Source organism: Scylla paramamosain, chromosome 12, assembly GCF_035594125.1.
Source record: "Scylla paramamosain isolate STU-SP2022 chromosome 12, ASM3559412v1, whole genome shotgun sequence".
In the NCBI taxonomy this organism is placed as follows: Eukaryota; Metazoa; Arthropoda; class Malacostraca; order Decapoda; family Portunidae; genus Scylla; species Scylla paramamosain.
In genome coordinates, this window is record NC_087162.1 from 13804050 (window position 1) to 13821691 (window position 17642).

General features: G+C 39.1%; 2 protein-coding genes across 6 annotated transcripts in view; one reads left to right on the forward strand and one right to left on the reverse strand.

Annotated features, from left to right (window-relative positions):
- Positions 1–1982, forward strand: part of LOC135105706 (metabotropic glutamate receptor 3-like) — a 30137-nt gene extending 28155 nt beyond the window's left edge. Inside the window, exon 17 of the mRNA XM_064014117.1 lies at positions 726–1982. Coding sequence (XP_063870187.1) covers positions 726–862 — 137 coding nt within the window. The 3' untranslated portion in view covers positions 863–1982. The remainder of the gene's footprint in view (positions 1–725) is intronic.
- LOC135105707 (uncharacterized aarF domain-containing protein kinase 5-like) lies at positions 118–17584 on the reverse strand. 5 transcript variants are annotated; one of them, XR_010270974.1, is made up of 12 exons: positions 17079–17583; positions 16557–16698; positions 15026–15109; positions 14434–14568; positions 13702–13860; positions 13187–13318; positions 11855–12020; positions 11214–11384; positions 8831–9074; positions 5352–5519; positions 3968–4188; positions 118–794 (listed from the first exon to the last, which is right to left on the reverse strand). XR_010270974.1 is itself a non-coding variant. In XM_064014120.1 (11 exons), exons 1-11 carry the CDS (start codon positions 17321–17323, stop codon positions 4092–4094), a joined length of 1734 nt encoding a protein of 577 aa, XP_063870190.1. In that variant the 5' UTR covers positions 17324–17584; the 3' UTR covers positions 2594–4091. The 5 variants fall into 5 exon arrangements, 3 of the variants coding, with proteins under 3 accessions (XP_063870190.1, XP_063870191.1, XP_063870188.1); XR_010270975.1 differs by lacking the exon at positions 118–794 and adding an exon at positions 6826–7006 and having other exon boundaries at positions 2594–4188; positions 17079–17584; XM_064014120.1 differs by lacking the exons at positions 118–794; positions 8831–9074 and adding an exon at positions 9737–9971 and having other exon boundaries at positions 2594–4188; positions 17079–17584.
- Between the last annotated feature and the right edge of the window lie 58 nt (positions 17585–17642).

Here is a 17642-nt window from a genome sequence, read left to right on the forward strand (position 1 = left end):
TTCAGATCACACTTTTTTATTATTATTATTATTATTATTATTATTATTATTATTATTATTATTATTATTATTATTATTATTATTATTATTATTATTTTCCTGGAGGTCTTCTCACTTTTAACTTGACTTATTTGCAAGTCATTCAGTTGCTAAATACCCTTAGTTTTTATGTGTGGAAGACCAGGCAAGGGCAAGAAAAATAAATAACTAAAAAGAATAATAATAATAATAATAATAATAATAATAATAATAATAATAATAATAATAATAACAATTAAAAGCCTATACATCATGCTACTCCAAAAAGAATCATTAGGAATCAAAAGAGGTGGCCACTGACAAAACTGAACGGTCTGGGTTTCCAGCACCAAGCCAATGATTTTAAGAGACTACAGACCACTTATCATTATCATATTGTTTGACATTCTTGCTTTCCCTTGTAAAGTTGCACAGCTTACTAGTCTCTCCTACTTTTTGTAGAACTAGATTATGTGGCAGTAAAGGATCTCGTAAGCAAGCACATTTGTATAACTGTACTGATTTACCATGATAACTAAAGCGTTCACTAATTTATCACAAAACAGCAGGTTTGACTTCTATAACTATAAGACCATAGATCACAAAATAAGACTAACAAAACCAAACAGCACTGCAGTAACTTTCATTCTTCTTTCTACTACTTCACCATCAAAACACTTGTGACTAAGACTTGTTTCCAATGGCAGGAGGTGGACATCAGAATGGAGCGCCCCCCTTGTCCTCGCCAGTGCCTCACCCTGGGCTGCGAGACTCCCCTGGCAGAGTGAACCAGGTGTACATGAGCACAATCCACAGCCAGCAAGAGGACATGGATTACCTCTAGTTGCTTATTTATTACTATGACCTCTAGTATTTATGATTTAGTTATACCATACATTCCTGCCTCCTCAGCATTTTAACATATACCAAAGTGTTGTTGATATAGTACAAAGGTGAATAGATATAGTGTGTGTGTATGAGAGAGAGAGAGAGAGAGAGAGAGAGAGAGAGAGAGAGAGAGAGAGAGAGAGAGAGAGAGAGAGAGAGAGAGAGAGAGAATACAGTACTCATGTTTGTATACTGGCCCTACATTTTGATTTTAGAATTACTTAAACTACAGTATTGATTATTTTGGTTGTGATATGATGTAATTGTTTCTTCTGTTTATGACCATAATGACCCGTTGGCACAAAGGTAGAGGAGAGGTGATACTGAGATCATCTTTGCCTCCACACATACTTAGTGGCTGAAGTGTTGCCTTGATGCACCTCATCTGTGTGAGTGTGTTTTGTGATCTACTCCTGTGATATGCTTATGCCTGTAATGTGTGTTTCTCAGATTTTAAAGTAATCCATATTAGTCATTCTTACATGATAATTTGTTCGTATGTATGTTATTGTTACCATATCATTTATGTCCATGTCATTAGTTTGTAAGTAATTCATTTTAAGTTTATGTTACAAGATCATTTATGTTTATAACTTTCATAACCCATTACTCATAAATTATAGAAACCATTGTTAAGGTCACCTGTCTTTCATACATTCTGTTTTGGTGACTGTGTGCCATGTTTTCTTTATAAATATTATACACGTCTAAAGTTTTGTAATTGTATCTGCTTAATGAAAACTAACTACACATTCTTCCAAAACAAATTATCTTCTCAAGTTATGTAACAAGTTATGTAACAAAGACATTTTTTTTATATTCCCTGTATCGTGAAATAGAGATGTAAACATGGGGGATGGAAATTTCACTTTGAAGAACCTCATATTTCTGTAGAACAAAATAAATAGCAATATGCATTTCAAGTATTTTGTTACTAATTTTTTATATCTGCTTTATTTGGAAGATACTTCACATATGCAAAAGCAGATTTGTGTATCATAAACATGTACAGATTTTTATGTGTGTATGGAATCACTGAGTATCTCAATTCTAGCAATAAAATGACAAACTTCCAATTCTTGTCTTAGTTGTTGTGGCACCATGCAACAATTTTTATAATCACTTCACTTAACCAGATGTATTATTATCATGCAGATTAGTGATAAAAAAAAGACATGTGAGTTCTGTAGAGCACTTTGGCAGAGTGAACCAGGTGAACAAGAAACACAAGTAACAAGTGACATCCATATGAGCAAAACAGTTGAAGGGAAGTGAAGGTGGGGAAGGACAAGAGCACTTCACTTGTACCTCCCACCATCTGAACAAATGTAGGTAGCAAAAGGAGTTCTCACAAAGGAGTCTATTGGATGATATAAATAATGATTTGATTCAAGACAAATGCCCATGACAGTACAATAACAATAACGAGCTGCTGTATGGGCTGTATGAAAAGAAAATCATACTTCTTTTCTCACCTACCTCAATAAGGAGCACCATATGGCAACACCATATGACAGGGAGAGAGAGAGAGAGAGAGAGAGAGAGAGAGAGAGAGAGAGAGAGAGAGAGAGAGAGAGAGAGAGAGAGAGAGAGAGAGAGAGAGAGAGAGAGAGAGAGAGAGAGAGAGAGAGAGAGAGAGAGAGAGAGAGAGAGAGAGAGAGAGAGAGGTTAATAAATACAGCACAAATTTTATTAAATTAATTTAATTTAACTTAATTTAAAATCAATATATCTTCAGACTGGCATGAGGGCGAGGCAAGGGTTGTGACATCACCAGGGTTGTTCAAGATATACAGAGATAGCAGCAAGAGTGTGATGAAAGACAGTATGGGATATGAACACATGCTAGGCTGATGTAGCAACATGCAACACTCCCTGGGAACAAGACTGTTCACAAAGGACAGAGGGTTGCTAGCAGTGTCAAAAGGTTACAGGATATGGAAGATGTTTTAATATAATGCATAAAAGGAGAGAGATGAAGGTATGTACAAGTTGACATGAGCAGGGCAATGGTTTCTGAAAGAGGTACACAAGTGTGAACAACTGAAAGACCAAGACCATTTTTAGGGGAAGTGAAGACAGAAGATGTGAAGGAGTTTAAGCAACGAGGAGCAATTCTGTGTAATCATTGAAGCATGAGAGAGACAAGATAGAGACAGAGAATGGTGAAAGAGAGACAAATCACAGAAGAACTGGAGAAAATTATGAATAGGAGGAAATTAAGTATGGAAACAAAGATAGTCTAAAAAACAGTAATATGCTTCTTCCACCTTGAATACATGCAGTACACATAAATGAAGAGCACATGGTCTGTCAGGAAGGATGGAGAGAGTCGTATGAATAGGTCGAATGAAAAAAGCAAGGTAGAGTGAGGTGGTTTGGACACATAGTAAGAATAATTGAGAAGAAATACAAGAGAAGGCACATAAATGAGAATGAATGATGAAATGTGAAAGGAAGCCAACAATAAAGAAGAAAAATATAATTATTGGAGGGAGAAAAATGACAGGAAAGAATTTATTCATAAAGATGGGGAAATGTTGGGCACGGAAGGATGGACAGCCTCCTGCCACAGCTGCCCCACTGAAGAGTGTCCCCACAGGATGAGAAGGAGTCAGATGCAAGAAGATAGATTGACTGATTCAACAAATTATTAACAAAACACTGTACGGAATATCTACATTCATCATGTCATCATGGTAACCTGAGCTTTCAACACATAGATAAGTCTTGATTTACTAATGCACATTACTACTAATGTTCATAAACTGAATAATTATAACTTAGGAACAAGTAAATGTCTGTAATTCTTTCAATTCAATGCATATTAAAATTATTTATTTATTTTTTTTTTTTAGGTTTTTATTTATAAATAATGTGAATTCTGCATTTGTGAATTAAGAGAAAGGCAAAATAATTTAATCTGTAATTTTAAAAATTCATAAATTAGATATCTGTTACCCAGAATTCACCAGCACATGACTAAACATCACTCACTAACCAGAAACAGATATTAGCCTTTCAAATCTACTACAAAACTAAACACTATCCATGAACTTACAATTACATGTGGCAACAATTCAACATTTTGTATAAAAATATTGCATCTGTCCAGTCCATGTTGTTGTGTTACCAGCTGGACACTACTGAGCACAGTGAGCATGTTGGCAGCGCTGCTCGGAACATCACAGCGCCTCCACCTGGGCAAGGTCTGGAATGTGGCCCAGCAGGTACAACATATACAGCACCTTCTTCATTACCCACATCCGCACTGCTTCCTTCCTGCCGACCACCAGGGAACAGTTAGTTATCATGAGTAATACTTTCCACCTGAGGCTGACAGGGCCATGAGTGTGAATGATGTGTGTACAACTGGTGTGATGCTTTGTTTAGTTCCTGGGTGTGCTTGCCAGCCTGGTATATAATTAGATGGGTAGATTAATCCTAAACTGAGAAAGTGGAATTAAGAAAAGAATTTAAAGGAGACATATTCTGTTCAATGTGAATGAAATCTTCAAGAAGTAATTTCACTTACAGCCACAAAAGTACATATGACAACAAATAATATACTCTAAGATCATAAGTCATTTACACAAAGTATACCATCAGAGTTTCAGTCCCATATCCTTCAGGCAAATGAACTGAAAAACCTCATAAGCTGAAGGCACTCTACACCATTCCATTACCAACTGTAGCATCTCTCTCTCTCTCTCTCTCTCTCTCTCTCTCTCTCTCTCTCTCTCTCTCTCTCTCTCTCTCTCTCTCTCTCTCTCTCTCTCTCTCTTCTTCTCTCTCTCTCTCTCTCTCTCTCTCTCTCTCTCTCTCTCTCTCTCTCTCTCTCTCTCTCTCTCTCTCTCTCTCTCTCTCTCTCTCTCTCTCTCTCTCTCTCTCTCTCTCTCTCTCTCTCTCTCTCTCTCTCTCTCTCTCTCTCTCTCTCTCTCTCTCTCTCTCTCTCTCTCTCTCTCTCTCTCTCTCTCTCTCTCTCTCTCTCTCTCTCTCTCTCTCTCTCTCTCTCTCTCTCTCTCTCTCTCTCTCTCTCTCTCTCTCTCTCTCTCTCTCTCTCTCTCTCTCTCTCTCTCTCTCTCTCTCTCTCTCTCTCTCTCTCTCTCTCTCTCTCTCTCTCTCTCTCTCTCTCTCTCTCTCTCTCTCTCTCTCTCTCTCTCTCTCTCTCTCTCTCTCTCTCTCTCTCTCTCTCTCTCTCTCTCTCTCTCTCTCTCTCTCTCTCTCTCTCTCTCTCTCTCTCTCTCTCTCTCTCTCTCTCTCTCTCTCTCTCTCTCTCTCTCTCTCTCTCTCTCTCTCTCTCTCTCTCTCTCTCTCTCTCTCTCTCTCTCTCTCTCTCTCTCTCTCTCTCTCTCTCTCTCTCTCTCTCTCTCTCTCTCTCTCTCTCTCTCTCTCTCTCTCTCTCTCTCTCTCTCTTCACCAGGGCAGCACACCAACACACATACTTGAGTGAATAGTCAAAGTAGAGCTGCTCCCACTGCCCACGCATCCTCTGCATGATGGAGGCATCGGGCGACACGAAGGCGCCACGCGTGGCAGAGCGGGCCATCAGCTTGTAACGGTCCACCACGTCCCCATGTTCCTTGGTGATAGACCGGATGGTGTTCACATTCCTGCATGGATGTCAATACAGAGGTTAGCATAATGATGACTGACCTCCTGAGTAAAATTGCTGACATTACAATATTCCTGTCACTGCATGTACTCAAACAAAAGGCCATTAGAGCACTGTTTCTACCTAACATTTACGGTCACTTGCAAATGATGACAGAATATACTCAGTGAGAGGTTAGCATAATGATGAATGAGCTCTTGAAAATAATTACTGCCATTACAATATTCCTGTCAATCCACGTACTCAAGTGTAAGGGCATTAGAGTACTGTTTGTACCTAAAACTTATGGTCAATTGTAAACCATGACAGAACATACAAATTCTAATTAAATAATTAAATAATCTATTTTATCAGTTAGGTCACAGCTATAGGTGGGCATTAAGTATGTTATTCATGCTGCTACTACACTGAAATCTTTCCAGTAATTCATCATGACAGTTATTACAATCTTAACAAAAATGCCTGAACCATAATAAACACTTAACCTGCAACACCTGAACAAACTTATTATACAAGAAAACAGGGAGCACATACAGTGTAAGATAAATATTTGAGGAACAACAGGAGAGGATTGGACAGACTGAGGGTGTTATTACACCAGGAACTTTTGAGGCAGCAGAAGGATGAGAGGCAGCAGCATCTTACAATGACTTATATTATTCTTGCTCACAGAACACAAATCCTTTCCTCAGCTAAGAATACATACATCACCAACACACTTGTAAGATGCCAGTGCCAGTTTTAAATACACACAACAGCAGCAAGTTAACTTTTAAGGGTAAGAACAAAAACACTACAGATTACACTGATGACAGGAAAAGAGAACAGGAGGAAGCATACACTGAAACAAGGGAACCATTCTTGACACCCACAGAGAGATGCAACATTTTGACACACACCAAAAGTAATGAAACAATACTGATATCAACAGAAAGCCAAAGCACAGGTAAACAAAAGTGATCAGTGGGTGGCTAAGATCCCTGTTCCTGTCAAGTATATAGTCTCTTCCTCTCCTCCTAATAGCTCTTCTTTAGCCTGAAAATCCCCCAGTTATCAACCTAACTTTTACTGAATCATGGCATCAAAAATTAAAAGTGCCAAATATTTACATACATTTATTTTTAAACTTTGCTGCATGTCTCCCTACCTATTTGTCTATTCTCTCTCTCTCTCTCTCTCTCTCTCTCTCTCTCTCTCTCTCTCTCTCTCTCTCTCTCTCTCTCTCTCTCTCTCTCTCATCCCAGCACAGCACACACCCACACACTGGCAAAAGCAACAGAAGATGAATGACTCCTAAGTCTTACCGTATGACCAACAACATCTCTCGAGGCAGTTCTCGCAGAGTCCTGTCTATCTGATCAAAACGGTTGGCAGCCATCTTTTGCATGTACTCAAACTCCTCAGCACTCAACACTTCCTTCAATGACACAATCCCTCCTCCCCCCACTGGCCGCTGCATGAGCATTTCCGCAAAAAGGCTGTGGTCTGAAGGTTGACAAAAGAGAAGATCTCATGCGAGGTCACAAATGCAGTCTACAATACATTAGAGAGGTGAATGTGCATGACGTGATGTCTGGCCATCAAGGGAGCTGTCAGTGTGGGGGAAGATAATTCTAGTTTTGTCTCTATACATATATGGTTTTCATTCAGTACTTTTAGACAGGCATCAAGAACTGTCATGATGTCTGTAATTATTAGTGATTTTCATTAATGAATTCTTTATTATGAAACCACTACTACAATGAATTCTTTTCTCATGTCCTAATCCAATTTATGTCAAGAATGTTACCAGCATGTCACAGCAGTGTTCATGGAATGATGACATGAAAACCAAAAATAAAGCAATGGCAAATACTAATGTCACTTTTCACTTGTCCCAAAGGATTATTGGGGTAAACTAGTTTTATTTACATATCAAGCAATATATAACAGTGAAACTAACTTTTCAGTATTTTTGTATCACCACTACAATATGCCCCACTACTACCACCATCATCATAATTATCACCACCACCATCCCTGCCCCTGACAGAGCCTGCAGCAAGAAATGGCCGTGGTGGTATATACATACATATATATATATATATATATATATATATATATATATATATATATATATATATATATATATATATATATATATATATATATATATATATATATACTGACGTGACTGTCACATATACTGTATAGATACGTGCTGTTGAAAACATTTTGTTGTTTACATTCTCACTATACACACTCAGTATGAAAAGAAAGACTGCAATGGATGTGATGTACAACAATGAACAATGGAAATATGCATCCTGGATATATTGCAGGCATTTCCACCACGGCCATTTCTTGCTGCAGGCTCTGTCAGGGGCAGGGATGGTGGTGGTGATAATTATGATGATGGTGGTAGTAGTGGGGCATATTGTAGTGGTGATACAAAAATACTGAAAAGTTAGTTTCACTGTTATATATATATATATATATATATATATATATATATATATATACATATATATATATATATATATATATATATATATATATATATATATATATATATATATATATATATATATATATATATATGAAATTTCATTAAGATTATATTTTCATAACACTGTCATTATTATATGTGCATGTATTTACAATGCATCACTTCCCCTCAGTAAATAATATGAAAGAAATACATGGCTTTAAAGTGTTTGCTATGATATCTTTATTATTGAATACCTACTGCCTTGAAAACTAAACTAAAATCACCCAAATGTAAAGAAGCAACTAACCTGTCTGATGTGTGTGTGTGTGTGTGTGTGTGTGTGTGTGTGTGTGTGTGCCTGCTCCCCCCAGCTGTGACAGAGAATGCTGCATGTGGGATGTGCTTGTCTCAACTGTCTTTATGCAAATAATAAACAATTTTCTTCCACAGAAAATAAGAGCAATGAATTTTATCTTAAAGACTTCAAGCTAACTGACCAATAACAGGCTTTTTCAAAGTCAAAGTTCATTATAGTTACTGTTACTTTGATTTCACATCACCCACCACTCACACTAAACACAATCACACCAAACACCTCTAACACCACATTCTTCATCATCACCATCCCCTGAAACCACACACCCCTTACACCATCCTCTTGACATCACCTATTCTTCACACCATCCCTCTCACACCTTCACACTTTCCACTCACCAACATTGCCACACACACCACAAACACCACTACCGTAATAAGTGTGCCACAAGAGCTTTAGGTATCACTAATATCAGATCACATGCAGCCCTGGCAAAAACCCACACCTACATATGGTACTGTACCTAAAAATGAGAAGCAGATTGCTGGGGATACCCTTGAAGACATCTAACACACGGTCATGGACATCCATTATTTCCTTCCTCAGCTCTCTCTTCTCATCCTCAGGAAGTTTATCGAATTGTGCCCTTGTCATGAATTTTGGCCCCTTCTCATCATAAAACATGTCAAATATGTCCTGGATTACGCCCTCCGCCGGCGCGATGTAACGTTGAATGAGAGAAATGCAAAACAGCCGGTAGTTTGAGGCTGTGGAAGAAAACACAGGACCTGAGACCTAGGGATCTACATAGCTAAGGAAAGAAACAATGATGAGATATGTTAACCTTGCAAGAGAAAGGACTGCATGTTTACTGGTGAAGAATTACATGGTAGGATGTTACTGTAGCAGAGAAGAACTATGTAAGGTGAACATACTGGAATTTTGTGAAGCTCGAAAGTCACCACAGGAGATTATTAAGGTTCAGTGTCATCCTGTGCATTGTCAGTGAATCAGATTACACAAGATCATCACCAAGACTGAAGTTACTGTCTTTTTCTTTCCCTCCACAACACACACCAATTACAATACTATAAGTACTATTTTCTTTCCTCATTTTTTAACCACTTCACCTCACAAAATCCTGCTTCAATGCACTGCTAGTTGTAAAACTTAAAGCACTTGTGAACCACACATTACAACACCAACAGTTACTCAAAAGTAGACAAGTACAGGGCTGGAAAGCAAGGCACTGTACATGAGGAGTGGGATGCCAGTAAGGTGAGAAGATAGAGATCCAAGGGGCATTGAGATCTACAAGTCCTCTCCGTCAATCCCTGAGTCCACCACAGACACAAGGCTAGAAGTCTAGGCCCACCAGACCACCATGCAGCCAAGAGTTACAAGGCAGTAGAACCAGCCATGTGTTCACCTCAGCACCAGGAACACCTCACTGGGAAGATTCTGAAACGCATTGCTCAGCTTTTCCCGAGCATCTTCCATACGCTTCTGCATCTTCGCTTTGTCTTCCTTGGACATCTTCCTCCAGTCCTCCCGTGTGAAGCGCTTGGGGCCACGCCGATTGAAGAACTCATTTTCACGCTGGTTAGAGCCATCAGGAGCAATGTACCGCTGGCCAACCATCATGCAGAAGAACCGGTATCCCTCTGCGTGTGTCATTCGTGTGTCATTCGTGTGTGTGTGTGTGTGTGTGTGTGTGTGTGTGTGTGTGTGTGTGTGTGTGTGTGTGTGTGTGTGTGTGTGTGTGTGTGTGTGTGTGTGTGTGTGTGTTTAGCTCCAGACGGTCAGACTGCCTGTTTGCATAGTCTTGTTGGGATACAGTCTAGCCCAGGACATACAAGACCACACAGGCACACACTTCTTTGTGACCTATCCATCTGTCAATCTGAATCTGACACCTTTTCTAATTAACTCCTCTCAGGGGATGGCCACTACATAAAAGCCTTCATCTATTCCTGTTCCTGCATGCTTCCATCCTCTCATTCTCCCTTCTCCCCTTCCTCTCACATACTTTATATCACCATTCTCCCATTCCAGTAGAAAGCTTCCACTTACAACATCTATTATACTTTATATATGTTTTTTCTTATCATATTTGGCCAATCTCTCTCTCTCTCTCTCTCTCTCTCTCTCTCTCTCTCTCTCTCTCTCTCTCTCTCTCTCTCTCTCTCTCTCTCTCTCTCTCTCTCTCTCCCCTCCTATGTTAATCCCTAAAGCACAGTGAGTATCAACCATCACCACATCCAGCCTCCTGCCATCCTCTTATGTACATCCCAATAATATGCATCTCAGTTTTTCATGGTGTGAAAAATATTTTTTTATCTAAGGTCTAGTCATGAAATATTTTGGGATTTCAGTAAAGCACAGTTACAAATCAAGATATCCTGAAATTTGGTGCAATATTTGTAAAGAGATCTGCTCCCATCAGTCCCTCCACCTCACAAATGTAGTTTATCCCTAACCCTTTGCTTACTGTAAACAAAAAAGTTACTCAGTCTTTATTTCTGGTTTTCATTTGATAGATATTTCAAAAATTTTGTTTTTTTTTTCTTAAGACTTTCATGGTTTTTACATTGGAAAGATAGATGGTCTTACAATTACATTTTTACTTAATATTATAGATGAAGTAGACTGGAGAGACTTATAATACTATTGCATGAATTTATAGATAATGTTAATCTGCATCATTAGAATCTCAAACTGACAGTAACTGCATCAAGGGTAAATATAGGAATTACTGTGCACTTTATGCATGAAATTTTGAGGCAAGTCTGTCTGGATGGTGAAAATATTTCTTGCAAGAGACAACATTCTGAACACAATTACTGTATGGCAACAATAGCCATCATCACATATCCTCTTACACACACTCTTCACTCACTCCTCACCTGTCACTCCGAGTTGTGCTGAGTTGTCCTTCATCTGGGTGTGGTCACCTACAACTATTGCCTTCCACAGCCGGCACAGGGGCTGGCGGACTGAGGTGGGCAGAGGCTGGTAGAGTCCATGGTCCAGGATCACCACCTCGGCATCACCGCTCGGCCGCTTCCTGATCAAGACTGAAGGGAATGATTATAATTAAAACAAATACCACAAAATGAATGGTGTAGGAGTATGCAGAAAGAACCAATGGTACTTTACTTTCTCTAACACTTCAACAGTTTTACTGAGGATGAAACAGAGGTGGAGACTGCAGACAAACAGTCATGCTGAAAATCTAAATTTGAATTAAGGCAAAAAAAAAAAGAAAGAGTATCGAGAATATCTCGATACACCAGGCTGGCACTCCCACATAGGGTGGCCCAGACAACAGACAAAGCACCACAAAGGGGCTAAGAATACTGCTACTGTGTTCCCTGCACGTCATAAGAAGTGACCGAAAAGGATGGAGTGAAGGGGCTTGGAACTCACTTCTCTGTAGGTTTTTTCCTATGGCATAACAGGCAAGGTAAAGGATATAGTCTATCTACCTATAAATCAGATTATAGTGCAATAAAAAAGTGATGCCACACAAACATCAGTCACTCACTGTTGCCAGGATGGGGGTCAGCATGTACAAAGCCTGTGTGGAAAATCTGTTCGGCAAATGCATTCACCAATTTGCTGTCCACTTCCTTGATATCCAGACCAGCCCCCTTGATGCCCTTCACATCACTCACTTTGTAGCCATGGATGTATTCTGCTGTCAGCACCCTCTGTGGGGAGTGAGGCATGCATTCAAAGGCTGAACTTACTGATAAACAAATGCACAAAGAATGATATAAAACTAATAATGAAACTACAAGATTACACAACCCAAATTCAACCCATTCAGTGTATCTACACCATTCACTGATGAACTAACACAAAGAGAACAATGTAAGAAAAGCAATGGGGGTACAAGATAACTATGAACCCAAACATACAGAGAGTAATGTAAGAATGGCAATGAGATAAAAAGATTACTCAACCCAAATTCAACCAGTTCTGTGTATCTACATCACTCAATGATAAACTAATACACAGAGAACAACAAGCAATGGAAGTATGTAATAACCTATATACTCGTGTTTAACAATTTTTCCTGTTCTTTGTAACCCATCCTGCAGTGTCCTACAAGTAGTCAGACAGCTCCACACCATCTCTTCCATAAGACGTCGATTACTCTGTTACATTTCACCAATAAACCACAGTCATAGTGAGCTTTGTTTCCATACACACACTACCACAAGAACAAGGTCTTTCTTAACATAAATTCACCCAGCTCCATGTATCTATATCACACACAGGATAAAAGAGCATGTGATTTTCCATTGCTGCACATGAACACAGGTATTCAATAAGGGAAAGAAAACTGGTCAGACTTCAAAATAAATTTAGAATAACTGTTCATCTTCTCTCCATCAGAAAAGGAGAGTTTCAACAAGAGCAAAGCCAGTCTTCTTTATTCATGTTGCTGTGATGCTCCTCTTTTGAAGGGGTTGAAGTAAGGTGGAGACCAGTAAAAAGAAGCTGTTCCCTGGTCCAATAAATAAATATTAAGGTCATTTTCTGCATTACTTTCCTGATGCATCCTGAATTTAAAGAATATAAGCAACTTCTACACATTTAGTATGTACATTTGGTCATCTCCTATGCATGTGGGGAGAGAATAAATAAATAAATAAATACATAAATAAATAAATAAATAAGAAAATAAATAAGTATATAAGTGAATGAATAAATAAATAAGCAAATAAATAAACAAATAAATAAACAGGTCCTTAGATAAATACATAAATAAACTAACAATAACAAAGACCAACAAAATCCTTCCTTACCCCATCACCTCCCAACACCCACCTTCCCTGCCAGGCCAAGTGAGGGAGGCTGCCACACCCACCTTGCTGCACAGGTCCCAGTGGACGCGAGGCACATACACGTAGGGCAGGCCGGAGAGGTCCTTGGCACACCGCTCACTGTTCTCTCCCTCATGCAGGAAGTCTAGCTCTTGCTGCAGTGTTCCCTTCAGGTCCTGCAGCAAGTAAAAAAATGGAGGTTTTAAGTTATGCTAAGAGATGTTAATGTTTTTATTTTTTTATTTTTTTATGTAAGAGGGACACTGGTCAAGGACAACAAAAAGGGGTGGGAGAAAAAGACCCACTGAAGAGCCAGTCCCAAAAGAAAGGTGAAAAGGATCATCCAGTCTTGAAGGATAAGTGTCTTGAAATCTCCCTCATGAAAGAGTTTAAGTCACAGGAAGGAAGAAATACAGAAGCAGGTAGGGAGTTCCAGAATTTAACACTTTTAACACCATCAGCCCCTGGAAGAAAGGCATCATCTCAAGGACCACCTTATTACACTGGCTCTTTGGGCAACTCACACATCCTGAAATAAGGTTAAGTCTTGCCAACTGACCTTCATGACCCACTTGAGGGCAAACTTTGGGTGCATGAGTTGTATGATCTCCAGCAGAAGTTCAATGGTAGCAATGTCACCCCAAAACCTGTCCTGAAGGTCTATATATTGGACCTTCACTGCCACCTCCTCCCCCGCATGAGTCTTGGCTCTGAACACCTGGAACAGCAATACAGTTTTTAGTGATTGGAAATTAGTGTCTGTATGGCACAGACTACAGAAGATTGTCATAAAGGAAGAAAAAGTTCTCCAGTCCTCCTATTTGACTTCCTGCTTTGGCAGTGCATAAGTCCCTAAAGAAATACCAGTGGAGAACTATTAAGAAAAAAACATAGATGACAGTACAGAAGGTGAATGAAGAGAGTATCAAGAGATGTATAAACGACACTTGAAATGACAATATGGTTTTAGTGACTGGAGAGAAACTAATACACTCTGACACAGATAACTGAAGCTCACCATAAAGGAAGAAAAAGTCCTCCAGTCCTATTTGATTTCCTGTTCTGGCACTGCACATGCCTCTATTAAGAAACAGCAATTGAAAGACTTAGCAATCCATCTATATACCCAGCCAACATCCCTACACAGGTTGACCCATTTGCCCATCCTTCTTCTAATGTTCTATTTTTAGGAAGCAATAGTTTACTGGGCTTTTCTCCATTATATTGCCCTTAGCCAGCTTCCCTCACACAATGAAGATTATAAGTGTGCAGGTAAGAGCTGTCTACCCACCTGTGCAAGGGAGGCCGCTGCAATGGGCTCGTCATCAAACTCAGCAAACATCTCTTTGTGAGAGATGCCAAAGTCCTCCTGGAAGAGCAGGCCGATCTCATCCCATCTGCGGTTGAGGCATCGGTCCTGAAGAGCCTGACAAGGAGATTAAAACAACATAAAAACATAAGAATATAAGGGAAACTGAAAGAAGCCATGAGACCTACATATGGCAGTCCCTTTATGAAACTAAGACATTCTAATTTTTCTTACATCTTATAAACTAGAAATAGTGAGATGCAGGCAGCTTCATTTCCTTTAATATCAAAGACAGTTAGAATTTTGAGATTTCTCCTGTATTTTATTAACTACTTTGATGATGCATTTGAATAGTGGATGTGGAATGTCTTTGTAAATTATGTTTGGGTGTCTTCTGGCCCTCAAGTGTGGAGTATACCGATGTAACATGTCAAGGGGATATTACCACACACACCCTGACTTGAAGGATGATCCTGAGACTGCCTGTGTTGGCACTACTCAGGACTGTGACATTCATGAATACATTCAACATAGGAAATTTAAAAATAAATAAACAAAATCTGCACAGACTTACTTTGAGTGTTTCCAAATATTCTTTAGGCAAGATGTGATTCAAGGACACCAACCCCTGGCCAAGCTTCACATAGAGGCCTCCATTCTGTGGAAAGTAATTATATACATTATAATCTTCTGGTGTCTGATAACAGGAGTAACTTGCAACTCAATTCATTTCACTGTGGGTGGCAAGACTGTCTGCATATGATGACCATAAGCTTCTGCCTGATCAGTGACTGTCCTACATGCTAATGAAGATGAGATAACCTGACAAAGCTGGTATAGGTAAAGGAATGTTTTTCATCAAATATAGTTAACTAATCTTTATCAAGAATTGACACAATGTATGTAATAAATGTAGAAAAAATTAATCTGCTTATACAGTAAAATCCCTCTTATCCGGCATCAACGGGACCGCCGACATGCCGGATACTTGAATATTGCCGGATACTTGAATAGAGGTGAAATTATGTCCACAATCACCACCCTACACTCACGCATCTTACCATAACAAAGATCAGCTGATCGCCATGCCGCGCGTCACCACCCGCGCTGCCACTTCACACTCATCAACACACAGTTGTAGCATTGGGCCTGTAATTGTGACTCCTTCTGATCTTTTCAAGCTGAACCACTCGTATAACACTTTGTCCATCACTTCACCATGATGATACTGCAGTGTGTGACGATTTTCCACTGCCTTTGGGGTGTCGGTGGCTTTCATGTAATCCCGCAACTTTTTCGTTTGGGATTTAATGTCATAAATAGTTGATGAGCCCACACCATATTCCGCCATTAGTTGCTATCTGCTTTCACCTCTCTCTAATCATCGACAAATGTCTACCTTCTGCTTAAGTGTAAGCATAACACGCTTCCTCTTTTCTACAACTTTAGGCATGATGAAGGTGTCAGGCGATAAACAGTGCACACGCGGGACTGAGTCACTGTGTAAACAGTGCAGTGGGCCGCGGGTGACGCAAAGCAGTGCGCTCTGGTGGCGAGGGGACAAAGTATGCCTCGAGCGGAAATTTTAATCGATTTTATGAGTACACATTGATTTTTTATTGATTTTAAAGCTCGGGGAAAACTGTGCCGGATACTTGAAGCTGCCGGATACTCAAATGCCGGATGAGAGGGATTTTACTGTAGAACTGCATTTACACTAATAATACCTGGTACATGCCAGAATAAGTGTATATCTGATAATAATGATAAAATCAAAGATATGAAACATATACAGAGTAACTACATATAAAGCAATATTGTTACTCAAATCACATATGTTTGCACATATTCATTCTTTAATTGTGAATATTAAAATGTTAAAGCTATCTAGAGAATTTTGTTTTCTTCCTTTTTGTTGCCCTTGGGCAGTGTTCCTCTTACATGGAAAAAAATAAATAAATAAATAAAAAAAAGGATATATATATATATATATATATATATATATATATATATATATATATATATATATATATATATATATATATATATATATATATATATATATATAAAAGTAGTAAAATATTAAAGTTATCCAAACATTGCACCTTCAAGCAGCCATCCAAAATGCGACTGGCAGAGCGGAGATGAGCCTTGGATAGCGCTTCCTCATACTCATCGCTGTCTTCATCAAGGCCATACGTTGCCCACTTGTAGTCCACTGAGATCTGCATGCCAATCCATACCGTTCTGCAACAATAGAACATTTAGAAAAGATATTTATCACTTACACTGAAAAGGTATCATCACTATGCCTGGCACATGAATACTGAAAATTTACAATGAAAACTCAAACTTTTAACAACTGTGTGAGAAAAGTAAAGAAATGTAAGATAAGTAAAGTTAGGTAAGGTTAGGTAAGAAGAAGAAGAAGAAGAAGAAGAAGAAGAAGAAGAAGAAGAAGAAGAAGAAGAAGAAGATGATGATGATGAAGAAAAATATGATGATGATGATGATTGAAAAAATGGAGAAAAGAAATTTGATGATGATGATGATGATGATGATGATGATGATGACAATAACAACAACAATAAAAACTATATAAAAAAGAACTAGATACAATAACTTACCTAAAAAACCTGCCAACTCCCTGCACAGTAACTCTCATCTGCCTCTTGGTGTGGTCATCGCTAACCACGTAGTATACCCCGCCCAACGCCGGCACCGCCACGCCCACGCCCATCACGCCGCGCCCTAGGGTCCGAAGCACGCCTCTCTTCTTTGCTGGAGCTGCCTGGGCCTCAGATGAACAGGTCCTAACATTCCTCCACGCGGTTTGCCAGACAGGCCTTAAAAGTCTTCTAGTGGCATACATTTCCCCTCCTTGATAAATAAAAATCACAAAATCTCTGCCTTCATAAGCTTTGACACACTTACTCTCCCCCTGTCCTTCTCTCCCTATTACCCCTCTCTCACTCTCTCTTCTTGTTACTCCTTAGCTCCTCTATTCTTCCATTATGTTGCTGGGTTAGTTAGGAAGCGGAAAAGAGTGACGGTGATGTAATCCCAGCAACACGTTCTTCAGTCTGCTAGTTACGAAACCCATATTTTTCCTCCTGTTGTGTTTACATTTTGTCACAGAAAACTAGTTATTGCAACTTGAGTTTAGGGTAAACTATGCAGATTTTTCATAG